At 41.1% G+C, this 27,444-nt stretch overlaps 3 protein-coding genes across 4 annotated transcripts in view; 1 reads left to right on the top strand and 2 right to left on the bottom strand.

The window, feature by feature from the left end:
* GABRD (gamma-aminobutyric acid type A receptor subunit delta) overlaps nucleotides 1–27,444 on the top strand; it is a 113,686-nt gene that overhangs the window by 17,452 nt on the left and 68,790 nt on the right. The gene's annotated exons all lie outside the window — the stretch shown is intronic.
* On the bottom strand, nucleotides 7,029–13,512 carry TMEM52 (transmembrane protein 52). Of its 2 annotated transcripts, none has more exons than XM_075027191.1 (4): nucleotides 13,006–13,512; nucleotides 12,027–12,071; nucleotides 9,846–10,015; nucleotides 7,029–9,178 (listed from the first exon to the last, which is right to left on the bottom strand). In XM_075027191.1, the coding sequence occupies exons 2-4, from the start codon at nucleotides 12,056–12,058 to the stop codon at nucleotides 8,859–8,861; spliced, it is 522 nt and encodes a 173-aa protein (XP_074883292.1). In that variant the 5' UTR covers nucleotides 12,059–12,071; nucleotides 13,006–13,512; the 3' UTR covers nucleotides 7,029–8,858. The 2 variants fall into 2 exon arrangements, with proteins under 2 accessions (XP_074883292.1, XP_074883293.1); XM_075027192.1 differs by having other exon boundaries at nucleotides 12,905–13,046.
* The window catches only part of CFAP74 (cilia and flagella associated protein 74), a 50,604-nt gene continuing 41,452 nt past the window's right edge, over nucleotides 18,293–27,444 (bottom strand). Inside the window, exons 29-39 of the mRNA XM_075027193.1 lie at nucleotides 26,927–27,061; nucleotides 26,414–26,523; nucleotides 25,972–26,027; nucleotides 25,117–25,236; nucleotides 24,689–24,841; nucleotides 23,694–23,823; nucleotides 22,998–23,152; nucleotides 21,817–21,955; nucleotides 20,914–21,041; nucleotides 20,281–20,415; nucleotides 18,293–19,058 (exon numbers count right to left, since the gene is read on the bottom strand). Coding sequence (XP_074883294.1) covers nucleotides 18,945–19,058; nucleotides 20,281–20,415; nucleotides 20,914–21,041; nucleotides 21,817–21,955; nucleotides 22,998–23,152; nucleotides 23,694–23,823; nucleotides 24,689–24,841; nucleotides 25,117–25,236; nucleotides 25,972–26,027; nucleotides 26,414–26,523; nucleotides 26,927–27,061 — 1,375 coding nt within the window. The 3' untranslated portion in view covers nucleotides 18,293–18,944. The remainder of the gene's footprint in view (nucleotides 19,059–20,280; nucleotides 20,416–20,913; nucleotides 21,042–21,816; nucleotides 21,956–22,997; nucleotides 23,153–23,693; nucleotides 23,824–24,688; nucleotides 24,842–25,116; nucleotides 25,237–25,971; nucleotides 26,028–26,413; nucleotides 26,524–26,926; nucleotides 27,062–27,444) is intronic.

Raw genomic sequence — 27,444 nt, 5'->3', positions numbered from 1 at the left:
ATGGAGCCGAACAAAGCTTCTTGCCCAGTCTGATCTGATAAGAGTGGAGAGGGTGGAAAGCAGAGCCTTCTGAACTAGACCAAAAGATTATAGATCACAGAACAAAGGCTGAGTTTCAGCAAGAAGGAAATCAAATTTATAAATATTAAGTGCTTGTACAAACTGACAAAGAAGTACCATTCTTTTTCATGTTTACATCTGAGGTGGTATCTCTCGGGATGTTTGATCCCCAACAGGTCAGCAATTTTGCAAGATAAGCTGTTGTCACAAGACTCCTACCATCACGTCATCAGGCCTATCTTTTAAACTTCTCTCCCCTCTGCTTCTTCCTCTAGTTAGGAATGTTGAAATGATGACTGAATTAGGCACCTGAAGTCCAGAGGCTATTTCTAAATCTCACACTGTTTGTTTTGCCCAAGTTTCTTCTCTAGATTCCCCCCCCGCTCAAGAGCAGGAAGGAGCAGGGATTTTTTCTCTTGAGCTTCATGTCCCACACAAAGTTCATCATGCTCTGACTATGTATCTGTATTTCATTATAACGGTGCAGCCCACGCTCTGTGTATTCATCCTCAAAATTCTTTGCAAGATAAGATAGTGCTACAGTCCCTGTTTCACAGACAGTAGAGACTAAGTGACATTCCCAGTGTCATATGGGAAATCTGTGGCAGAACAAGTAGCTGAGCTGGGTTTCCCAGGTCAATACTTCAACCTCGGGACTATACTTCCTTACTTGTGGGGAGGAAGTAGCTTATGCCATAAACTGTTAGCATGGAAAGAGAAAAAACAATGCACACATAAGAGCTCAACATCAGGCTCCTTTTTTTTTTTTTTTTTCTTTTTGAGCTACTTGGGAAAGCAGGGTAAAAATGTGAGTAAAAATTAAGCACTTTAATGCAGATTCAGGCATTTCTAGATTTGAAATAGAAATTTATTTTCTCCTTTCTCCAAGTGCCCAAGGTGAGCTTTGTTATTCTAAAAAGACGTGAAATATCTTTGAATGAGTGCATTCTTTTCTACAGGCCCTTTTCTCCCCCAGTAAAATAAAAAGGGCTCTGGCGTTTTTATATTCTAAGTTTTGACTGACCAGAACAAAATGTTTTCCCAGTGATGTGGTTTTGCACCTAAGCTTTCTTTTTTTGTGCATTGGATTTAACCTTAGGATGTAATATTTCATAAAACATTCATTGTCTTCTCCATTTTTACAGAGCACAATTCCCCTATGATACTTTGTTTTCATAGTCTGCTCTGAATATGATTCAAAGGCTTCTCTCACAGTTTGGACTTTAGTTGTGGGTAAAGGAAAGAGCCTCTGCTATTTGCAGCAAAATTAGTAAATGTCTTCCTAAGCAAAAATAATTCCAACAGATAAAGATGATTAGAATCAGAGCCAGGAGACAGCTAAGAGCAAGAATCTGGAAAGTGATTTTGTGAGAGCTATTTTATTCCATTAAGTGAGCAGGTTTTGCACATGTGTCTAAGCGTCCCACTCATCAGTACTGGCAACAGCAGTGATTCTTTTCCCTCAAAAAATGCATTTGATATAATTGAAATGCAGTTAGAAAACAAACAAACCAAACCTTCTTCCAAGCTATTTGGGGGCAGCAAGGCAGACAAAGGCAACTGCAAGGCAGAAAAAGAAATGTTTTTTCCTCTGTCTCTTACTGTATCCAGACCCTATTGATACTTCACTCTGGATGCTGCAGGTTTACCACTTAATACTCTCCAAAGATTATAATGCATCGATTATAAAAGCCATTACAGATGTACCACTTTACTTATATTGTTAACGAGCTTGGCTATAAAGGGATTTGCAACCTGAATTTCATGACAGAGCCAAGGTATAATTTGCTCTGGGCTATAAAGCCTATGAATTATTGAGGCAATTTATTTCCAAGTCTGCATTTTCTTTTTGAGCACAAGTGCTCATTATGAGTTCATGTGTGTGAGAGGAAAGAGACAGGACTGCAAGCTGCTGACAGTGATGTAAGCATCAACTTCTCCAGCAGTACATCTCCCCATCATAGGCTCTTTCACACAGACAGCAAATAACAACAGGAAATAACTGGCAAAATGATCATTTTGGACAAATGAGAGAAGAAAAAATGCATGCTGAGCAGTGCCAAATGAGCACCAAATTCAAATCACAATTAAAAATGCACTTTGGGTAATTATAGAGAGGGGATTTTCCCTTAGAGGTGTCACAAAGCTTGTGTGGATATAATCAGGCTTGAGTGGATATAGTGATGGTGAAAAACACCAGACTGACAAATCAGAATTCTTAGATCCTTCACCCAGCTGAGCATACAACCTGCTGTGGGACCAAGCCTCCCGCTTGATGTTCTTTTTAAACCTGGTTTCTTAAGGAAGTGAGGCTTTGTAATCACAGTCAAATCTGTGTCCTGTCTCCCCTCCTTCCACTCTACACACCCAGCTAATAATTTCTGAATCCACTGACCAATATCAAGCAAGGTGATAGAGAACTGGAGGTTTCAAAGACATGAAGCTTCTAAATGTTTCATGAAAACAGGAGCTGTGTAGAGAAGAGGGATCTTTTAATACTCCCGCTGCAAGAAAGACTCCAGCATGAGCTCACCCTTATTAGGCACTTGAGAATGAACACAAGGAAGATCTTATACATGTCCTAACTATAAGGAAACATTCTACTGAAGGTTACGTATTCTTAAATGTTAGGGAACTTTGTCATAGATTTATAAATCTAGAAAACCAGGCTCCGTCACTTCTGCTGCTAAGGGAATTCAAAGGGTTTTTTTCTGGGGGTGGGTAGGCGGGTGGGTTGTTTGTGGGTTTGGGGGGGGGGGTTGCCTCCCCAACTGTTGGCATTATTTGAATATGGACAAGATCCCTCTGTGACCAGATTCCCACTATGGTAGGCACTGTGGGAGAATTTCCTGCACCAGAGAACGTAAGTCTTAAACACCAGACTGACAGGCTGGGAAAAGAAACAGAGACATAAGAGAGGAAGTGGCTCAATGGAGGTCACCTAACAGACTTCCAAACAGAACACATCTCACTAGCACATGCACAGGCAGCTGCAAGCAGATTTCCTTAGCCAGGGAGTAGAAACCTTCAGCATTATAAAGGGGAATCGCTTCAATAGCAATGTTGACAGGAGTTCACACTTTTCAGTGCCTTCCTACAGCAGGTGAGAGCAACCTGATAAAACCAATAGTAAAATGTGAGCACTTGCATCAATATGCCGTCAATGTAGCTCTAGGTAAGAAAAACGCTGCATTTAAAATCACCAAGTTAACTGTGGTCATCAGCAACCTGTCTAGATTATGGCTTCCAATACTGCCAGGACCACTGGTGCTGATTTAGTGTAAGCAAACCTGAGAAGAGTTTGTAGATTTCTTCAGCATAGACCAGACTAATCTTTGGTATGTTGTTGCAATAGGCCTTTTCTTACCCCTGCAAGTAGGAAAAGTAATTTTTGCACCAGCTGAGTACCAAGGGACAATCAGTATCATCAATGAATTATTTCTTATTACTCAAAAGGTTAAAGGAAAGGAAACATCCATCACACGTTTTCCCTTAATCTTCTCTTCTGAGATTCCTAGCAAGTGTATCTACAATACTTATCTTTTAAAATACATGGTTTAGGAAGATGTGTCCTTTGGACTTGTTAGACACAAAGCGTGGCTGTGAGCTCCTCTCTCAAGCAGATACTCAGAAGCAAGTCTTCCAAAAATAGGGCTCTTGGTCTCAATCTCTTGAAGCCATAAAAGGTGTTCAAGAAACCCTGTCCCTAGATGACTAACTGCCTAGCCCTCTTCTGCAATGCGAAAGGGAGAGTTCATTTTCCATTTGGGGCCAGAACTTAGCAGTAGATTAGGGATCTTCTATCTGAGCTTTCTTGAAAGATGCTGAGAACACGGCAAGTATATCGCCTTTCTTTGCTGTACCACACAGTAACACCTGCAGCTTCTTTATGTACCTGTGATATTACATCTTTTACACACACAGCATGAGACTTGTATGAAAGATGTGTTGTGATACACACCTATCAAAGATAAATTATTTCAGAGTAACCCTGAGCAGATCTAACGAGTTAAGTGCTGTTTAGTTAATTGCCTAATTTAAAATTAATTAGGCATTCATTTAAAATTATTTTGACACGCTTGAATGACTACCTTATTAGAAAGTAATTGAATTTTTTTAATTTGTCCATTTAAATTCACTTCTCTGTTCTGGAAATTTTTTTTTAACCTGTTAATTATTAGAGCATTTTTTGGGGGGGGGGAAGTATAGATTAATTCTTTACGAGTGGGTCTTCCTAAGAGGCTATTCTGTACTACCAACAGGGATAGCACATTTCTTATGAAAGGCTTCTGGTTTAGACATTCACAGTTTAGATAACTATAGCACTAATAAATAGTATCAGTTATAGTGTCTTGTTTTGAAACTTCACAGTACTTTAAAAACTGACTATAAGAAATATATCCATAGAGATCACTTCATTTCTCACTGATATACACCCACCTCTTGATGCTATTTGATGGTTCTTAAAGAACCTACAGCAGCATTGTGCAAGATTTCTGACCAGAAATTGAGATGTCATACCTGTTTGCAAATGTGGGAGGGAATGTATATGAGGCTAAGAGGAATAAAATTGAACATGAAGCGGGCTCTTTTTCTGCAGTAGAATCTCATTTTGTTTCCTTTGACTTTAATTGTGCAAAATCCAAACCTAAAGGCAGACTAACCATTTACATTCCAAATACTTTCACTGACAAAACCAGGGACCCAGTCATCATATCCGGTAAGAACAAGTAAAGTTTAAGAATAGTCCTATCCCTCCTTTCCCTTTTACACCCTCAGTAGAATAAACACAAAGGAACACTACGTCTATCCAGGTTGGGAGCTTTTGAAAGTATCCCACTTGCTATCTGTGCTTCATTAAGAGCATCAACAACAAAACAAAGTTTTCTAGGACCGTAAAGTCAGATCCCACACTGAGGGGTAATCAGAGCTTTGCAGAACACAAAGCAAAAGTCAAGAGAAACTTCTATGGAAAACAGCAGTAGAAATTAAGACACAACATTAAACTCCATTCCATATTTTTGGATTTGGTTAGTGAGTTTTAAAACATCAGTTAAAACAAAGAAGTTCATTTTAACTTACCATACAGTAGGGTTAGAAGCTCATAGTGTCCTCTTCCTAGTCACACTGCAAAAATGCATGTTGAGTGGAAACTGGCTACTAAGCCTATTTTTACAGATATTAACAACAAGAAAGTCTGTCTTCCTCTGACTTGCCCACTTAAACAGAAAAGACCCAAATGACCAATGGATACTCTTTTCCATTCTACATGCTCCTATTGAGCATTATATAAGGCATACGGGAGAAACATTTTCAAGCTGTTGCTTGTTTAGACCAGGATTCAGGAGCTCACCCTTTTAATTATTTTTTCTGACAGTAGTTCATTAAGGGGTCATTTTCTCTCATTGTATTCCCACATGCAATAGTGATTCTAATTGATGAACTGGACTCTTTACACAAATATAAGCTGTTCTCAAGATGGGAGGAGAGCTCTTTGTTTGCTGCAGGAATTTAAATGGAATTTGTAAATCCCCTAGTAACGGTCTTTCTGTTTGGAGGGATATAACTTCTGCAATGCTATTGAGCTGAAGAAACCTGTTAAGTAGAGATGTAACTAATGAACAGTTGTGGGGGTAATCTGCCTCCTCAAAGACAGAGGGCCAGGGACAGCTTTGATTATCAGCTTTCTGTGAGGAGTCATGATTTTGATAAAGGGCTGAGACACCCCTATTGAAAACATTGTGAGGAGCAAACTAAGCTGCTTTTGATGTGCAAAGAAAATTCTGTGTTCCTGCAGGCTGATTAGGTCAGTAGTTTATTTCAACAATTAGTTTATGTTTGAATTAATGAACCATGTTATAAGGCAAGAGCCTGGGCAAGACACAAGACTTTTCCTTAGGTGTTAGAAAGAAAACACCAGATTATGCCCTTCTTCCTAAGAAGTCAGGGGAAAAAGTAAGCGCTTTATTCACTGTGCTGTGTCAAATGACACTTGCTTTCTACATACACACGTGGAAACTGTGTTCCTGCAGTGTTACTTCCTCTTTGCCTACTCTGTACTCTCGTGAAGAAGAGGCAAGTCCAGCTGTTTTCTTTTAGTCTGGATAATTACTTGTGGAAATATGCAGTTAAGAGGACACGAGCGAGCAACAGATTACTGCAGGGCAGTTCTAACTAGGCTAGACTGGCAACAGAGGTGCCCCAGAGTGAGACAGGCTTTTCTATTAATCCAGGTGGTAATGGAGTTAGATCTGATTTGTAAGCCCTCCACGGACATTTAGGGTTTTGGCTGGGGTCTTGCAGTTAGAACTATTGTCCTCCATAACCAAATGGAAACAGATCTCCTTGTAGTTTGGTAGATAGTCTGTCAGGTACTGCTGACAACTCACAAGACAGATGCATTGTGCAAGCAAAAGCATGAAAGGAAGGGAAGTCAAACCGTTGTGATTATTCTATTCCCCTGTCCTCCTCAAGCAAGCTCAGTCCTTGTACTGCAGAGTAATCTCTGAAGAACTGAGGAAACTCGAGCCTTAGAAGCACCCTCGCCTCTTTGCAATACCAAGATCTCGTCTCTTACAAGGCTGTTCCCAGGGCTGATATAATGCAATACGTTGAAAAGTGAAGGACTGCCCTCTTGCGTCAGTCACTATTTTCTCATTTGCCTGGTTTTATATTCCCGTTTCTATTAGTGAGTGAGCACTCAGCCATTTCCCTCCAACAGGTATTTCTTCTTTGGAAAGGCACAGGATTTGTTTCTCTGTACTGTCCCGATGGAAAAGTTCAATAAATAAAAATAATCTGCTGTATTTGTGACTTGGAGACACCCAGGACTGGGAATATATTGCTCTTCCAGCTAGAGACATCCAAATAGCTACACTGGGTTATGCCTAGTCTCCATCTTGACACAGAAAAAGAAGGCAGAGGAGAGAATAAAACAGGAGAAATATAATTACAAAGGACAGAGAAGAGACAGAAGAGAAGCAGATTTATTAAACCAATCTTACCCTGCAACCCTCATAGTAAGCTATATGCAAGTTAAATATAGAACCAACACTTCTCTAGGGAGCTGGACTCATGAACAGCTCACACACCATGAATGTGTAGCAGAGATTCTACTCTCACTCCTGTTGGCTGGCAGAGAGATCTTAATTTTTAAATCACTAGTGCTTATTTCCAGGGTAGTTCTTGCAGTAATGGTTGTCAGAGAATAGTCTTGTAAAAGCTGTGCAAGGTTTTGTGCCCACCACTTCTACTGCTTATTAATGAGAGACACCTAAATATTTGCAGAAGGTAGCCCCTTTTCACAGCTACCAAAGCAACTTCAGCAAAAATGAAAACCATCAGTCATATTCTTGTTAGCAGAAGGTCAGTCAACATTAATTCTGACCTAGCACTCCACACTTTATGTTACATTCGTTAATAGCACCTAGTGCTCATGCTTTTGTTCCTGCTCTTATCCCATAGAAAATCCCATAGCAATGAACAATCCTGTAGATTGCTCATGTTCTTAAACGTAGCCAAATTAGCACCCTGCTGAAGTGGATTCAAAGAAAATCACCACTCAGGAGTGCACAAAATTCATACTATTTGGAATATGGGAGGGGCAAGAAAGGGAAAGAGTTGTCATTTAAAAAGCCTCTCATAGCCCATATTTTTGTACATGCTGAGACCACTGTAATCAACTACAAGCTCCCCGTTTTAAAATGATGCATAGCAGTTATCCTTGCCATTAGTACTTCATGAAGAATCATCCCTAGAGTAATTTCTTTGGATTATGGTATTTTGTATTCATAACTTATTCTAGATGGCACAGCTAGAGCATGCTTTGTTTCATCCTGCACATTACTGAGCTCATCTATGTACCAAAGAGGTGAAAGCTGCCGGGAATCTTTGATTTTTCCTTTTCTGTACTGGCTGAGACCCTGATACCTGAACAGATAACAAAGTATAAGGCATCTTTGAAATATTTGATGAATATTTGAAACACATTAGTAATACTTAACCATGTGTGCAAATGTCTCTTTGAGACTAAATTGTACTTTAACTGGCAAAAGTAAGTAGTAAAAGGATCCCACCACAAGCCAGCTCATCTTGAAAATAGAAGTTTAAAGATTTAAGAAACCTCAAAAACAATCACTTCAGGTCTCATGGCCAAGAACAACAACAACAACAATATCTTTTCTTATATGTCTCATTCCTTGTCTCTAGTTGTGAAACATAACATAATGCATTTCCCTCCACACACTTCCTGTCCTCGTTTGCCATCTTCCTTCAGTTTAAGGAACGTGTGTGCCATTACGTAGCAATATGCACTCCAGCAATTTGCTGGACAGTTAAGGTTCTCAAAAGAAGAGAAACTACAGAGGCTATTCATTGTGACTTGCTAGGATTTCCCATTCAATTCCAGTTTGGGATGGTCCTGTTCCAGAACAACAACTTGCTGTTTGGAGTGTTCTGACTCTCCATGTATGTTCCCAAGACAGCAAAATTCCCCTGACCTTTTTTATTGCCATATGCTGGACACAAGGAATTTTTTTTTTTTAATCAGAAGATGAACAAGCATTCATGTCCCACTTTCACAGGCATTTTTAAACTGCTGCCCTTTTACTTCATTTCATATCCTTGAAGAAGCTTTACCAGATTACAACAGTCACAGAAAACATTTCTTCTAACTCACAGATCATTACAAGCGCATGAGAGGAAGCATCTTTCCATCATAACCTGCCTGTAAAACCAAACTTTTCATGTCGTCTTTAACTCTTAGTCCTTCCCTTCCTTTACTCCCCATCTGAAATGAGTCAGAGCCGTGGCTGTTCTTGTGTTGCATCTTCTGAATTTTCTGAATTTGTCTGTGTTGCTGGATCTCCGTTGATTGTATCAGGTGAATACTGGATGGGACTCAGCCCACCTGGTGTCATCTGTCCAGGGATGTCATTGAGTTTCTGGCTTATCTGTGCTACTTCAATGTATTGTTTACCCGTTTGGACAGCTTCATCATAAGAAGGTGGCAAGTCCATTGCATAGAGACTGTAAGCTGGAGGGGACAGAGTGTTCTTATCCATATCCATAAATATCGAAGGAATAGGGGCACTTAGAGGGTACTGCAATGAGCTATATGCTGTGAAGAAAAGGAATTAAAATAAATAATTAAACACCTGCATAGAATGATGATATATAAAGGGCTAATCCTGCTTTTCTCCAAGAAATTATGGACTTGTTTTTGTGGTGTCAGAAGATACGCACTATATACTAAAAGCTATCAATATAGAATTACCCACGATGGAATCTATACATTCTCCAAAAGAAAGCAGTCAGAAGACAAAATGTCTTTGTGTATCACCATCCAGTAATTATTGTGAAACACCTGACATAGTGCATGTACGTTGTAACAGAGGTAGTTTCAGTCGGGTTCGTACGTGAATAGCTGTGAACAATTCCTCACATTAGAGATAACTTTGGCTGGAATAGTTGGACAGTGAGATGGGCAGAAAAGTTAAAAAAATGAGGGAATGGCAATAAGAACAGAGGTGGGAGATGACACATAAGAGGTTAACCCACCTCAGACTTTATTTTAACCTCTATAACATTAAAACCTACTTGTCTTCTGCACTCACTGTGTTGCCCTGATGACCTTCCTTCATCGCTCTTGCCCATGCTGTGGGGCTGAAAGTTGTTCTGGGAGTACATCAGAAAGTCCCCGTTATTGCAAGGGCTAGACACAGCATTCTAGGCACACGTTCAATAGCAAAGCACTGTTGGATATTTAACTCCCAGAGGATACTTACAGGTCACTGTGCTATGGGCAGTGCTGTCACTGTCAATAGCAGGAACTGTCAAATCATAAGGGTGCCTAGGGAAGGTCTCAACTGGAAGCCTCTTCTTCCAGCAGCAGCATTTGATGCAGCTTGCTGTGATTCCACAGAGCAGGAGCAGGAACACAGACAGCAAGATTAACCTTAGAGAAGGAGGGAGAAGACCATAATTTCATTGCTTATGTTTTACTTCTTCCAGGGCTGAATATAGTTTCGCTCTAAACGGGTGAAAGACAGGCCAAACCTCCTAGGCTTAGTTCTGAATGGGTGCTGGATCCTGAATTAGAAAGTTGGATCACAAACACTTAATCACAAGTTGAAGTACTACTGACCATCCTTTCTGGCTCACAGAGGCTGTAATGTTAATTATCTTGGGTTGTATTTTCAACTTGTATGCAGTGAGAATGGCTCCGCTTTCAACAGTAAGAGTGGGTATGTACTTGGAAGGAAATAAAAGTACAAACTTCCGTAAGTGTAGGACCTATATTTATAAATGAGCACAGAAATTGTATTTTGCAGTATGTCTTGAAAACACAATTCTATCTCTAGCTATCGTTTAACAAAGTCTATCATTTAACAATTTGTAGTGTACCTAGGTTAATGTGCTAGTGTTTCAGGTTCATCTCGCAGTTGAAACTCTACCTTCTCACCCCCCCAATTTCTCAAATGAATGCACTCTTCTCATGAGCTAGGTGAGCAGTAAGACATGACATGAAAAGATGAGGTAATAAGAAATGCCTGAAAATCCTGTAAAGAAGTAGGTCCAAGGACCAAGTTGAAGTACATTCGTAGTAGTTTGACAGGAATTACTGTGTGACAGATCATGCTCCTGAATTTCTCATTAGGATTATATTCCACCCTAAATATGTATAGAAATGGCCTCAGTAGCATTCTACTCTTTTTCCAAACCAAAGGTAGTACTTGCCCATAAGAACCATGATTCCAAAATAAACCTCTCTTTAATAACTGCTTTATTTAGTTTTAACAAGAGTATATTTATATTAGTATGAGTCAGATGATACAAAGAATGATACAAATTGTGTACAAATGATACACACTGATACAAAGGTCGGATTTGAGGGCCTCAAACTTCCACAAATTTCATGCATTTTCTTGCGAATTACTGTTTTAGAAAAACACTTTCAGGCAACTTAAAACCGTGTGTGAGAAGAACATGCTGCCCTGCTGGAACTTCGCATTGAAACATTCCTCCAGTGCGAGGTGTATTACCTCATCGCTAGCCAGTCAGTTATTTCCTGACGCCCCAGAGGCTGCAGGCTAGTGTGCTCCGTGAAATCATCATGCCTTCAGATGCTGCTGCCCTCTGATGAAGGCAGATACCACCTAGGTAAAGGCATCTCAGCAGTATAAATCTCAGCACTAGCTCTTTAGCTTTCACGATTTCAATGCCACCTAATTACAGAAGCCTTCTTAAAATATTTCACGTAACTATGTATTTTTAAACAGTTGTATGTATCAGCATGTTCTAAGAAAGTGAAGAATATAAACCAAAATTAGTCCAGACTGAATGACAGCTAAAAGTAACCAACTCACTCTGCGTGCTACCATCAAAGTTAATATATTGACAGAAATTAATGTTAGGATACCTATAATGCACTTGTGAGGCAAGAGACAAATCCACACTTGTGACAAGAGCTTACCCTTTTACTTAGCACTGTTTTCCCCGCTTTCAGTCATTCAAACAGCCAGTAAACAGGTTTGCAGTCGGCTTGAGTTCAGAATGGAAATGCAGCACTCTAAGCTAACAATCTCTTGTCCCGTAAAAGGGAGAGAGCCAAGGACTGTGCATTAGGCAACACAGTGCCAAGCCCCAACAAGTGCACGCTGCGTAGCTGCCGTTGTGTTCAGCAAAGTTGTCTATTTCGGAAGAACAAACAAGCCCTACAGTTACACTGTAGTGTGCTCAGAAAGGAAGGATGACATATCCCTCGATGAATGCTGTACCCTGCCTGACACCTTATCTCCCCTGTGGTCTCATCTGTAATATATTCCACTGGAAGCTTTCACAAAACCAAGGAGAAACCCTTTCCTCCATCCTGTCTGAGAGAAGAGCGTTTCCATTGCCTTACTACAATTACTGTTCATAATAACTTTCAAATTATTCTAGGTTAGTAAGATTAATAATAAACTTACCAGACATACCACAGACTTGTCCAGTTAGACATGTTCTGAGGGCATCTGTGAAGGAAGGTAGATGATTCACCGATTTAAATATCTACAGTCAAACAGTATGACAGGGAATGAATTTCACACAATTTCTGAGGTGAAAGAAGGAAAGCAATCAGTGAGAGTATGGAGCAAAACCCCTTTAGATTTAGTTCCAGAGGACTGACTGTTCTTCAGAGTTGTAAAATTACTCCAGCTGAGAACATGCAAATAATCCCACTGTAAAAGCTGGCTTCTGAGTCAATAAGTGTTTTTACAAAGTGCTACTTTACTGTTGCTTAGGAGAGGGAACTATACATGCTGGATTCTTGAAAAACAAATCAGAGTTATTTAAAGTTAACTGAGATGAGGTACCTAATACCACAGGCCTGTCTGAAATGGCAGCCTAAGACAACTGCCTACTTCCCCCAGTTATTTTTAAATTACTTTTTCATAGCTCCAATGCAGCCAGAAATGGTTTTTTCCAGATCTACTTACAGTACAAAAAAAAGAACAGCTTCTATTACATTTCAGGGGTGCAGCTGCTGCAACAGTATCGGATGTAGTGAGTTGCATGCAATGGATTTCACGCAACAGAACAAGGCTTTTGGCCACAGAAGGGGATCTGCAAACCGACTTTTCAGAAAATGACACTTCAGAGTCATTGTGAAAGAGAGGATCGTACACCTCGGTCTGCAGAGCAAGGCCAGCCAAGTCAAATTTGTCAGTTGGTAACGATCTCGGGGATAAAAGAAGTAGCAGCAACGGATGGCCGCCACCAAGCCATCGTTCTGATCCGGTAACGCCACTCGATCGTGACGGGAACGGGTTTGGTAGCAGACATTTGACAAATTTCGATTACTCACTGATCGGAGTTCTCGCGGTTACTCTCGGATGAACAGCGCGATGCCTAAGAACGGGCAAAACCGACAAAGAACCGATAAGCAGGCGGCCAAGGGAGAAGCACCTGCTTTATCCGAGGCATCTGCTTAGCGGAGTCCCGCGGTGCAGCCGGTTCCAGTCGTCCACGCAGCAGCACGGCCGCCGCCGCAGCGGGACTCGCTTCTGGGACCAGCCGAGCAGCCGCGGCGCCCGACCCTCGCACGGGGGACACCGCACGGAGCCCGCGGGGAGCCCGAGGTCCGCGCTCCGCGCTCTGGGGCCGCCCCCGCCGCCGGCAGCTGAATAAATAACCCGCCATTATCACGCGGGGTTGCCGTGACCGACCCAGCCGCGTCGGCCGTCCCACGGCGAGAGCCGGGCAGGGCCGCCCCCGCGTCCCCTCCCTTCGGCTCGGCTCGGCTCGGTTCGGCTGGCCTCGGCTCGGTTCGGCTGGCCTCGGCTCGGTTCGGCTGGCCTCGGCTCGGCTCGGCCGGGCTCGGCAAGCACAGCCGCCATAGGCGCGGTGCGGGCGGGCGGCTTTCGCTGAGGGACGGCGCTAACCCGCCGGCTCCCACCGGCGGGGAAGGTGGCGATGGGAAGCGGGGCAGAGCCGCCGGCCCCCCCCCCCCCCCCCCCCCGCCATCCCCGTCTTTGGCCAGCCTGCAGAGGGCCGCGAGGTTGGGTAGAACGGAGAGAATTCGGCTTTCGGAGGTTTGTGTTTCCCTGAAGCGCTTTGGGAAGGCTGAGAGAAGACAGCTCACCGGACAGGAGCCCTGTGCCTGCGCTGTGTCAGAGAGATGTGGAAGGAGAAATGAAAAAGGAATGAGAAATACTCGAAAGGAACAGAGGTTCAGGAAAGCAGAGCCTTGCCCTCGTCAAAAAATGCTCCCGTTGAAACACGTGAAACGTGACTGAAAAGGTGTTGACTGCTCTCCGAAGATCGGGTTGCTCCAAGATAATCGAACCGTGTCCAACATTTCAAATGTAGAAATTCAGCTGAAATGTCTGCATGTTTTTTATGGTCATCTTGCACATCAGTATCCTCAACCCCTAGCACTGATACTCTTCGGTCGAAATTTCACAGAGAAATGTTTCATTGCTATGATTATACTGATCATTATAGCAATTTGGCCCATTTCTAAATGACAGCTTTCCTGCAATTCTCTTCGGGGTGAAGTCTAGCTGGTTTAATAGGATCGTATGTAGCCCATCATGCTAAAAAGCTCCCCAAGCCCCTTTCGTAGCTAGAACTTGCTACGAGTTATGGAAGTCTTGCTGTCACCAGGGCAGAACAAAACACGTGCCAAAGGTCGACCGTATCCACCGTATGAAGGAGCAAGGATTATTTCTGCTTCCGAGCAGAACATGACTTAAAGGTCAGACACCTCAGAAGCACTAACATAGCAGAGGTCAGTTACATGGCAAAAAAAGATGCTAGTCAATATAAGACGTGATGAGAATCAGGGTGATAGTGATGCATGACTGGGTAAGCAACAAAAAGACAGACACCTAGAGCTGAAAAGCAGGGGAGCTAATTAATGGATTATAAAGATTTCAGCTGGAGAAGAAAGGGGAAGATCAAATAAAGAATGACATTTTGACCTATCTGTTGACATCCCTGATATCTAAGAGGTGTGCCTGTGGATGCGTATATAAAAGCTCCTCCAGTAATGAGAATGGGACAAAATACAAGGACTTTTTCTTTTTTTTTTTTAAGATTTTAATGCAACAGGAAGAGAATATATTTGCACTTAAGTCGCCAGAGGTTTCTTCTATAAGAAGCATAGATAAGCTCCAATACACCAGGGGCAATCATGCCATTGGGAGCAACAATAGACACAGTAGCTTGGAAGCCTGGGGTTCGATAGACCATTCTCCAGATGACATCCACTACTTTTGCTCCATAAGGCTCAAAAACAGCGTTTCAAGGCTTAGTAATGGCATGTGGCATGCTAGCTAAAGTATTTTCCTACAGGACTGCTCAGGGTCATGGGATCATTGCTCATTTAGGAAAAGCTGCATTTGTAAGTGTGAAGCAATCTCTGAGGTCACTGGATAAGCAGAACATGTATTAATAACATGTGTGTGACACTAATACTTATTCTTTCACTTCCCTTCTGTTTTAGAAATAAGCTAGATATAGCTTTTAAGGATTATAAAGATCATACACGGACGTGAATTGCTTTCTTATTAAACTAGCACTGCATCAAAGACAAAAAGAACACGTTTGCATTTAGATCCAAATCTGAAAGCACAAGAGTCTGCATCCAGTGACCCAAAAGTGATCACAGCTGCAAAACTCGGTCTGAAAGCATAATGTTCAGAAATGCAGTTAGAGGAGCAGAAAACTTAAGCTTCTGGGAATCTTAGATGTATTTCTGAGATTACATTTTCCATATTATCCTCATAATAAGGGCTCCATCCCTACTGGAGTCTATAATATGGTAACATCAGATTACATGTTTAGAATCTCCTGACAATTTTAAAACCAAATCTGCTATGATTGCTGATAGATAACCTGCTTTGGAAACAGTATTGAGCAGGGGTTTTTGCTTCTTCAAGAGATTAACTTGTATGAAGGCTAGAGCTGCCATGTTGAGCTGCTTCTGGGGATTGTGAACTTGGCATTAAGCCATGCAGGTAGAATGCAATGTCCTCAGGGAATTAATTACCTACGAACCCACTATTTCTAGTTCAGCTTGGTGTGTCTAAATTAGCAGAATTGTTTCCACTAGTCAGTCATCTCTGTTTCCTGTATTGGGGAAAGATAAGAAGCTATTTTCATATCCATGATACGTAAGAATTGTTTGGGTAGGAGCATCCACATAGGATTCCTAAATTTTCAGTAGACTGACAGTGTGCGCTGCGGATCATTGCAAATTTGCATTGTGAAGATTCTAAAGAGGCTCAGCACCAATTAAAAATGTAGCAAAAGTAACCAGGTTAATCTAAATCAAATTATCTTAGTTATTTCTGTCTTAGAAGTCATCTGTTAGTGAATCCTTGGCTTGCTTGCTCAACATCCACGCACATAAGCAAGAGGTTTTAAGCAACTAAAGAGCTCCACTGATGAAAGAGCCTACAACTGTCACAGGGTTTAGGCACTGACTTTTCCACTTCAGTCAGCTTACTCAAGGAAACAAGCTCTGTCAGATGTCTAGCAAGGGCAATGTTTTTACTCTAGATTGACAAACTCAAATGCTAAATCAAGCCCAAGAATTGCAGCAAATACATCAGAGGATTAGTTGTTTTTTTCTGGAAAGGATCCCACTGTTTTCTATTCCTTGGTGAAATGTGGTAATTCTCATTTGAATAATAGCAAAACATTCAAGGGCTACTTTCTGCAGAAAAACTAACTGTTCTTTTACCTTTCAAGTTTTAGTTGTGTTCAGATGAAGAAGCATAGTCTGCATGCCTGCGTCACGTTTTACAATGGATCTGCTTTCCCACATCAATATGCTTTTCCCTTTCGCACCAGCTTATCTCCCTCACTGCTCGTGTATTGCTTCATGCAAGAGCTAGGAACACTGAACTATGTGTGCCAAAAGAACAAAACCAATCCAATAGGAAAGGAAAACCCAGTCCTGCAAGGATCAGCCATTATGCCCCCAAGGAGTCAAATATGATTACTTTCGAGGCCCGAGATAAAATAACAGGCTTTTCTCTCATGAAAGAGAGTAAAAAAAGTTCAGATTTCCTTAAGTGTTTTACAGAATGTCAGCGGGTGTGTTGCAAGCACAGTTTATTTTCAGTACTCCAGAAATAGTAACCTATTCTTATTATCACAGTGCAACACTCCCCCTGGAGAAAATGAATACACATTTAGATTTAAGCATGGGAACTTTGACCAGTGAAACCCAGAACCTTGTGCTCACTTCAAGTCTGAGAAATTATTCATGTAAGTTCTCAAGATCAAGTCCAAAGAATGCAGTTAAAAATAGGTTACACCCTTTGCTTACCTTTTAAGCTATTCAGTACAGACAATGACTTAAGCCGGTCAATGGCAGCTGCTCTTTATAACCAGCTTAACTTTCTGAGTGCACCAATATAATGCTGTGTGCTTGACCCTCCAACTTCTACACCTGAATGGACGCATCCAGAGCGCTCTGAAGTTGTTACGAGTCTTTCAGATTCAGTGTCCAAGTAAATACTGTTGGTTGGACCAGCTAGTCCTTGTGTACACACCTTCTTTCTGCTTACTAAGCCACCTTCCTATTCTTGCAAGCATCCTCCACATTTTTTGAACATCACTACAGTCTTTACGTGTATTCTTTAAATTTTTTACTTTTTTTAATCCTTTGGATGCTTTTTCACTGGACCTGACCTCTGTGAAGCAGCAGGTTCCTAAGACAGGGGTGTTGTTTCCTGGTAGATAATTTTAGACTTATTTTCAGCAGATTATATGGTTATGAGAGTCCAGAGACTAATTTATTCTCAGCCGTCACTTTTCAGTTTCCAAGAGGGAAATCTAAAGGATCCTCACATAACGGATACCCCCAAATTAACTGCCTGAAATAAACCTTCCACCCCAACATGTGGTGCCCTTCCTTGCTTACTGGAAACTTCCCTATCATTAGGTAACTGTCAACTGTGCAGCACTATTTGCAACAGTTTCATTTTATGTAGTGGACTTTAATCTCCCTTTTAGGGCTGCAAGGACTGTAAGAGAACCAGCACACAAACTTCATTGTCCTCAACTTCCACCCGACCGCCCCAGCTGTGCCGGCAGAAAGAAATACTCGGTGCCTCTCTTATGAAGGCAGAGCTGTCTCTGGCTAGCACTGCCACCCTCCTCCCTGCTCCTGCCTCCTCCCGTGGTGACTGTTTATTGCTCCAGCATTCGTAGTCCTTTAGACTGAAGAGTTAAGTAACTCCGCAGCCACTTGATCCATTATTAAATGAGAACAGATCTGAATGGATCAAATGTACCGTCTTTGGAAAAACAAGGAACTCCTCTTCATCAGTTATACAAGCTTCCTCTATAGAAGGGGGAAAACTAATTAACGTATTTCTTGTGACAGTTGCTTTACTGCTTTTTCCTGCAGGCCAACTAGCTTGACACATTTTACCTCAGGGATATTTACAAACAGTCTGTTTCTATTTTCTTACTGCATAATCTAAAGCAATTTTAACAGCTACACAGGGCCAAATGGCAATATACCTTTGGAGCAGTGGTGAGGGAATTTTGCCACAGACTTACTGTGATTCAAGAAAGAGTGTAAGATTTGAAAGATTATCCATGATGTCTCCTAACTTCCTGGTCCCTTCATTCTCCATAGCCTAGCGCCTCTGTACTTTTCTCTTCCCTGAACTAGCTACTGCTTCCTGACAGTAGACAGACCTGCAGGGCACTCCAACTTCCCCAGTAACACACAGAAATCTACTCTTAGTCAGAATTCGGAGGAAAGCAAATATAGAAATACAATGTTTCTGGACAGCCATGATCTAGGGCAAGTGTCTAACCATATCCAACGATTCAGTGAACAGCATGGTCTTTATTTCCTCCTTGACCATGTGTCACCAGGAAGATTTCATACCGTATTGTAAAAATGACTGCCCAAACACTTTGGAGGAGACTTGAATAAGCAGCTTTATTCTGGCCTTAAGAGGGAAAAGGTCAAAGATATTCCAAAACCATTAAAATGCATCTGAAATTGGAAAAAGATACATTGTTTGAAACTTACCCAGGTAGATGTAAAAAAGATAACTCCTCCTGAGGGAATGCCCACCTTTGGAAGACACTGCGATTAACAGCACTTCTATCTACTTGGGCCCCTCATCAATTCTTTCTTCTGCCACAAGATTATTGTCACAGAGTTGGCTTGAAAATGAAACTAGTAGAAACAGAGTTTACATAGAAATTTTTGGGGAAAAAAGCAGAAATATGACATGTCACTTTCCTTCCCGCTTTCCCGCTCCCCTCACATTTGCAACAATCTGAAAATCTTTCCATGTTTCAACTGAGATTCAGTGATTTCCCAGTAATATAAGCCTCCATCTTCCTTTCCATTTAGCTTGGTTCCCTCACTTAGTGGGAGCATATGCAGACACAACTTTTGCCATGAAGAGAATTCGGTAAGATTCCTTAATATCACTTTTTAAGGTCAGGAGGGCTGTCACAAGCAGAGGGTCATCGGCCTACAAAAAAATCCACACATAAATCCAACCTATTTTTTTTGTAGATAGAAAAAAATTAGTTGATCAAGTTCTAAACCAAGTATTTCACATCTCAGTTGTAAGATGTACCAGTTATAGCTATAGATTACCTCACTTCCCACTGTGTTGGCTCTTTTATATTTCCACGCAACGCTCATACTGCAGTAAGTAAAGTAGCAATGACTAAGCATTCTATCATCTCCAGAGTGCTACAGATACCGTCACCATATTACAGCCATGACAACTGGGCACAGCAGCAACAGAGTACGCTGCAGTGAGGGTTGGGAAAGAAATGGATCCTGTTAGCCATCAGTTAGTGTTAAATCTTATGTAACAACCAGTAGTTACCAAGAGGCACGATGTCAACCTGACACATCGTGCCAGGAACTCTACTGCCTTCTTTCTGCACATGACAGCAGCAATCTTAATTTTGGAACAAGCTACTCATTCTGCCATCCCACACACAGCTCACAACAAAGAGCAGGGGAGTAAATACTTTCAGTCTCCATGAATGCCCAGGAAGATGAATCAGGAAGGGCAGTCACAGCCCTGTAGAGATGTTTGGACCTCATACCTAGGCTCTGCAATACAAAAAGGCAGAAGTAGCCAGGGAAACGGGGTTCTTAAAGCAGTTAATAAAATGGAGACTCCAAAAGGCCCCACTGACTTCCAGGAATATACCAAAGGAAAGGCAGCCCATGGCCAAAAGAAATGTGAACGCTGCAGCAGAATGATCCATGTAAAGTTAGTTCTGTGTCAGCAGGACCACAGGTTTTCTCGCACAGGGGGCATTAAAAAGCTCACTTCAGTGTGATCAAAGCTGTGCCTTTTAGTTGACAGCAGCAGCATTTTGGCCTTTTGGTGCTACATCATGCAGTGACCTGTAAGAAGTTACTCTAAGTTCTGTAAGATGCAAGCGACTAATGCTTGTTCTTTTCATCGCACAAGATGAATGAAGTCTGTGGTGAGGTAGCAAGCCTCCAAATCACACATATTGTTCCTGGCTTTTATTCTCCTATCAGTGTTTATACCAGCATATACTCCCCTTGGTAACCACACGTGTTCTGTCATCCCAATGTGTCAAAGCAGCCCGTACTGCTGACATCTTGAAGATCAGCTTTTGTATTGCTCCTACAAGTCGGTGAAAACAGCTGCCACACACTTCCAGTTTAAGCAGCAACATGCTGTAACAACTGTAACTTACCCGAAAGTCAGCAGGTGGCACCCAAGAAACACTGATGCATTTTACTTGACCAGGCTCAATCGTTCCCTTCACAGATTCAATAGTGAATCCCTTCTGCTGCAGGAGTGGCAGGCTATCAAAACTGAACTCCACGTTCTACGAGAGACACACACAACACACCCTCATTTCTGCTCCTTCAAACACAATGACTGTTTATTAAAGGCTGCACTGCCCAAATGCTATATGTGGGCCTACGGCTTCCCAGATTGCTTCTGCCCTTTGAAACTGCAAGGATCCATCTTGTTCATTGTGTCGAGTTGTCAAAAAATACTATACTGAAATAACAGGATCAGACCTGTAATTCAGTTCTGTGCTCAAACTTCTGTATTTTAGAATTAGGGAAGGAAACTGCTGAATTAATTTTGTTGCTGACTTAATATGATAATGCTAATTCCTCATAGTAGCCCCTGAAAAATAATCTTTTCTTTTCAAACACTGATGCTTTTATAATGTAAAGTTTGTCAGAAATGCTGAAAATTGTGGTTTTTTTAATTTATAGACTGAATTTTTGACAGAAGGAACTAGTAGCCATTTGTGCACTGTCAGTATTCCTTATAGCATCTGACATAAAACTGCACATTTTATTTTCCTCACCTTCTTAGATGCAAACTGAGCTGTTTGTATAGCTCCAACTTTCAGTTCTGTCACTGCTGGCACTGGAGAACTCTCTCCCTCGATGTAGTCCAGCATGAGGAGAATGGACTTCACCGGTTCTTGTAGCTCTAAACAAATACAAATCAAGTAAACTCCAAGACAGTCAAAACTGAGCAATTACCAGTTTGGAACAAGCATAAATTACACCAGGATGGTTCAAAACAAAGTGACGTTGTAGCAAATTCATGAGTTGGCATAGATAAGGAGATCCTTCTTACAGTGAAGCAAAAGGAGGTTTTGCTAATTTGCAATTGCAAACTGTAATTGTTAATTGTTTATCAAGATTCATGCTTGTTTTCTAGCCCCATGGCACATACATTGTGTGTACTATATTCCTACTTGCATACGGTATGTGATTGGATTTATTTATAGCTCAGGAGCTATGAGTTGGTTATATACTGTCTCTGAACACAGATCCTGTCCTAAGAAATTAAGGAAGGATAAATTCAAACCCCGAAAGTGTGTCTGCTTCATAACAGTACAAATCAGGAGACTCCAGGATACATTATTACATATGAAATAATTTTATAGAAGTGGCAGAAAGCAAATGCATCTTAATACTTCATAGTAGCATTAAATTACAATCATTTTTTGCAAGGTAAATTGCAAAGAAAGAAGATCATCATTAAGTTATAACTGCATTAAAATGAAGAGAAAATCTTTCCTTACGAGAAAGTTTCCTGCATTTTTTTGGTATGTTACAAATATAGGCTATACCATAGTGCTTATTTGTTCTGATTCTGGAAGAGTTACCTTTAATTTACCTTTTCATAAAGGATGAGGAACATGCTCGTGTCTTATCACTCACTGTTTTGTAATAAAGCGTAAGTGGTAGCACATTACCTCCTTTTAGTGCCTTCTGTGATGACGTAGGTAATGTCACAGCCAAGGATTCAATGGGCACATCTAGCGGAACTCCCCCTTCCACAAACATTGGATGATCTCTTGCTGCGCCCTTTAGGTGGATCACGTGGGCTATTTTCTATATAAGACAAGAATGCTTCACATGCCAGCTACAGCTTAAGTACCAATGTAACTGCAATACTGACACAGCAGCATCAGTTGCATAGAAATTATTACATCATCTGCTTATATAAATGCCAAGAGGCCCTGTACTCTAATGCAAGAATCCTGCATCTTCCCCTTGTCTTGTCCACTCAGGCACTTCTGTTTTAAACAACCTTTCATTCTTGGGCAACATGCCTCAGGAGTGGACTGGACAAACTATTTATACTAAAGGCACTGAAAGAGGCAAAACTTATCTGCCTAGTTTGTGAACTAGAACCAGTCTCCACTCATCTTCAACTTAGTCCGATTTGCATTCTTAACCATAATTCCAAAGATAATCCGGAGGTACAAAATTTGCAAGGACAGAAACAGTGCTTACTTGCTCACTACCAGTTTCTGCTCTGTGTTTGCAGTGCCTGCGGATGGTCATTAGTCGGCACCCTCCATTAGCTTTTGGTTAGTCTCTTTTGGAACACGGCATAAAGCCACGTGCTATGCTGCCAGCCTGTGTATCCTGACCTGGGCTCCATCTAAGCTCAACTGCTGCTCTACAGATGGAAACCTCCTTCCTCATGCTGAGTGACTGCAGAAGCAGCTTCCTGGACCTCAGAGCACCTGTCGGTTTGCACGGCGCAGGTGTCGCTTTGCTCTCCGCTGCCCTTAAATGCTACTTGCAGAGAATCCACTTGGAGCTGTGCTCAGCAGTGTGGCAGCAGCCTAGCTCCCATCATCTCTCATTTACGCAGTGCAGACAGCTGGGCAGAAAACAGGACTGAATCCCAAGTCACTACTGCTATGGATTAATAACGGAATATTTAAAACCTTAAAAAGTCAGTGGGCCCCAAACCTGCCATCTCCTACCTATATCTAATCTAATAAAGATAATACTTCTGCCTACAAATGCTGTCTACTAGATATAATTATTTGAAACTCCTGTTAAGACCCATGGTGGTAAAAATCACCGTGGGTCATATTTAGACATTTATTTCATAATCCAGGTATCTTGACTGTCTCACCTTGCCAAAGAGCACAAACTTGAGACGGTCAGAGTAGTACAGACTTTCATGATCAGGACTGAAAGTAACAATAAAATCCTGACTCTTCCCAGCAACAATTTCCCCTTCTGTTGGAAAGATGCTGAACACACTTAAGCCATTATAGTTCTGTGTTCCTGGCAAATAAAAATGAGGATACAAATAAGAAAGGACAACAGCTCTGCTTTACTACTTCATATATTTTAAACCCATTTAATTTTTGTTGGAACAGGAAATAAATAAGACCTGATACATGGTTTTGCAGCAGAACAGGGTGTCAGAAATACCAGATAAATCCATCTATCAGTTTAATGCATTCATCTCTAGAGGTACTGGAGAAGCGTCACCAAACCCCTCCTATATTCTAATGTGTTTTTACAGAGATGGACATCCCTAAATGTAATCTTTAGTATGCAATTACTGAATCTAAATAAACCCACGCAAACACTGCTATCTCCTTAGCTGTGGATATTTGCTCAGGCTGCATAAATTTACAGCTACCTATACTGAAAGAATTAGTACAGCTCCTACTGGGGAAACAAAATTATGCCTTTAATTTCAGCAATGTGATGCCCCAGGTTTTGACAGTAGTGTAGATCTAACAGGGCCAGGTAATGTTGCTTTATACTTCATGAGTCTTTAACAAAAGAAAAAGAGAAAATTAAAAAGCAAGTTTACCAACAAACTCTGTTCTTTGTAAAGAGGACGTAATAAAGGATGGAAGTCTCTGCTGATCTTTGTCCCTTGTTGATGAAAGTGAATCTAGTTGTACGGAGTATTGCAGGGTCAGTGTGGAAGTGTTCTGTATCTGAAGACATTAATTCACACAACAGCATTTTCATTAAGAAAACTGATTATCAAGCCTGTAGGATCCATAGTTTGTGAACTGGCTGAATTTGTTTCACTGCATTACTGCACTACTGTGTACCCAGATGCCACCAAAAGCATGTGTTATTGCTACCCGTAATGGATCATGTCAACCCCTGCCCCCCAACAACAGGGAACAGGCTCCTTTTAAGAGTCTTGCAGCAAGTAATGTATTTGGGTTATTGACAGACAAAATCTGAGAGGAGAAAAATTATGCCTAGATCTTGGCCTGTTTCTGAGTCTGTGGGCATCTGCAGTATGTGAATGAGTGAATCGGTTAAACTTCCCTAGACTGTACCATGGCAGACCCTCATGTGTTCTTTGTAGGACCAATTTTGCATTTCACCCACGTACCTCTGTCACTGCTTTGTGTGGACACAGAGCAGCCTCAGTTGTGATAGTACTAATGGAGAGATTAAAGAAAGAGAGCAAATATTTCTAACACTGGTAAAAGCAAAGGCATTTCTGACTTCACATCCCTCTGCATACTGGCTAGATCTACGGAGAAAATCACACAGACCATTTCTCCTTTTCTTTTATAGAAGGTACTGGATCTCTATTTTTTGTATGGACTGCAGGCAGGACAGAAGCAGCTAACAAGATCCTCCCTGCACAGCTTTGTTACCTTTGGCCTGAAACTGTCTCAGCACCAAATCGCTCTGCCAGATGCACTTTTAAAGCTATATTCTTTTGTCTACAGTTTGCCACTCAGCCTTACGTTCTAGCCAGACTAGAAACTACAGAAGTTCTCTTCCTGCTTACAAAAATTGCTGATGTGCTTTCTGGTTCAGCATAGAGGGCTTTACCTTGAATGTGGAAGTCACCTTCTCTCTCGCTATGACATATCCCATATCGAGTACTTCTTCCACAGAGCAAACAGTTGATGGCATCACCCCATGACCAGTGATACTTAGGGTTAGATTGGTTTTTGCCGTCCGGATGTCCAGCGTTTCACAAAACTGCCAAGAGGATGTCTGTTAGCCCATTCGCTGAAGGAAAACATCCCCCACCCCTCCCAGTTGACCCCCCTCCCACGAATGGGCCATTACTACAGAACTTCTGGATTTAGTGCATAGACAAAGATCCAAATGTTGGGAAGGGCTATGCACAGGTAACAAGTTTTTCTTATTATTATACAGCCTCATTCCAGTCAGTAATACGTGTATATTACACAGCCTGTTACATCTCTCAATCTCTCCTCTTTTACCCCATTACTGTTATATCTCTTACTCACCCATTTATTCTCATTTGGACAAAAAGAGATGATGAGGGCTTTATTTTCACCTGGCTCAAGCATTCCAACTGGTCTGACCAACAGGAAGGGACCATTGGGATTCAGAACTGAGAATCCTAGCTAAAATAGTGCAACTCAAGGAAAAATATATAAACAAAGATTGGGGAAAAAGATGTAAGAACAGATTCTAAGTATTGTTCAGACCAAAGACGTACAAACCAACTGTCTATAAGCTTTTTCAGAGTTCAGTAACTAACTCAGAGAAAAGAAGAACTAATCCAATTTCCCCCCCCGCTCCCCACTGAATTCAAATAGCTGCAAGATCCTTTTCCAGTCAATAAGATTTCCATGTAACTCCATTTTCAGATTTTGCCTGGAATGGGTCATTAACAGCCCAAGATCCGGGACATGCCTTCTCCTATATTATCCTACACAGTTTAACCCAGACAAGCCAGCGTAGTACCCTCTTCTTACAAGATATTCAGAAATTCAGGGAAGCATTGTGCAAAAATTGAGGAGATGGTTTCGTTTCCCACTACGTCATACTGTAGTGAAACTAGCTTTGTCATCAGTACCTTATACTCTTTAGAAAGTGGTTAAGTGCTTCTCAAGTTTGGCTCTATGCAGAATTATTTGCAGTTAAAAGGCTGGAATGGAATTAGCTTTCCAGTAGGTCACCTAGGCTTGTCTGATATATCATTCACATCACCTGCCTCACTCTGAAAGATGTGTATTCAGTCTGAAATCTGCTACCTCCGACTTGCTTTAGTGTCAAACAGTTCCTCCTACAGATAAAGAGTCAAATTAAACCGCAGCTGAATGGCAGATTAACTTACATGTTCCAAACAAGGATACTTCCAGCTTCTCTGGGGAGATATTTTGTATTGTAATTCGCTTAATCATTCTGTGGCCTGACAGGAATGAAAACATTTCAAAAAGTGATGATGCTCACTCATGCACTACCATTCCTCATTTTTACTCGTGCTTCTACCTGGGCCAAACATTCACTCCATTTCTATGGCTAATACACTAGTCAAAGCTCACCAAAATACTTTCAAATTTGGACAGTCACTTGTAGAGCCTCTGATTCCATTATTTTGGGATCAAGTCTGCTTTTTTACATGCCTCAGCTGGCCACATAGGCTCCTAATTTTCCACCTAAGTACCTATTACAGCACTAATTTCTATATTGACTTCTGAAAATCAAGGGAACAATGTAAAAGAAAATGCAATACTATGCTCAGAAGAGATTAACGTCAGACAGAAAAAACTCAAAACTTTAATTCAAATTTCATACCTACTGCAACATCACCAAAATTGACCGTGTTTTTTCCATTATCTGAAGTGATCACAACAGATGGTGCTACAGCTGGACAGTGCAACTCCAAGTACAAAGTGTTGTAAGGGCTAGAGAGATAGTAAAAGGATATTTGCTCTTGGAGCATACAGAAATAAAAACTATTGTCAGAAATCTGTTCTTATTCTGTTCATATCACAGGTTATCATTAAATTGGTATTACAAATCAATACATAATTTTTGGCAGCTGACTTTTTTGTGTATGCCTAAGCAGAAATATGAACTAAATCTGGCTTAAATTTTTCATACAACTATTCTTTGAGCTGCTTTTATATTTATGTGTTTGATTCTTATCCAACTAGTGGGTTGTAAGCATGAGTTTCTACCACTGACCTATGAAGTAATTAAGATCAGAAAGCAAATTTCCTCCCCAAATGAATAAATTAACATGCCCACTGTTTCCCCCTCAAATTTCTGAACTATCATGAATTGCAAATATCTAATTGCAAATACCTGCAGCTTAGGTTTCCAGAGCCTTTCTTTTCATCGATCTGTCCACTTGCAACAAAGCACGGTATGATGAATTTTTCAAACCTCCCACTGAAATTCCTCATCAGGAAAGCCTGGGCTGCCATATAAGCATCTGAACTAGAAAATCCAAGAATAAGAATCATCTTAGTAAGTGAGAGAGCAAGAAAAAGAAATCAAATAGATACCTACTGAGCTATTTGCGTTTACTGTTTCTTGGTCATATATTCAAAATTGAACATAACAGTGAAACTCAGCGACTGTCTTGATACACAGAAATGGACCTACCCTACTAAGCAGCTTGCTTTTCTCACCAAAAGAGAATAAAAATTATAAACCCAGATAATAGATGTTATACTGAATAGATGTTATACTGTTAAACTCAGTACGATTTCCTTATGTTGAATACATTAAGTATTCCAGTGTCTTCCAGTACTTCTACATCATTTCAATGATACGTAATCACACATGATCACATTTCTGTAATGCAATATGCCAAGCTA

This window comes from Buteo buteo, chromosome 5 (assembly GCF_964188355.1).
Source record: "Buteo buteo chromosome 5, bButBut1.hap1.1, whole genome shotgun sequence".
NCBI classification, from domain to species: Eukaryota; Metazoa; Chordata; class Aves; order Accipitriformes; family Accipitridae; genus Buteo; species Buteo buteo.
The sequence above is the reverse complement of the archived record's forward strand: the minus strand, read 5'-3'. Positions and strand labels throughout refer to the sequence as shown.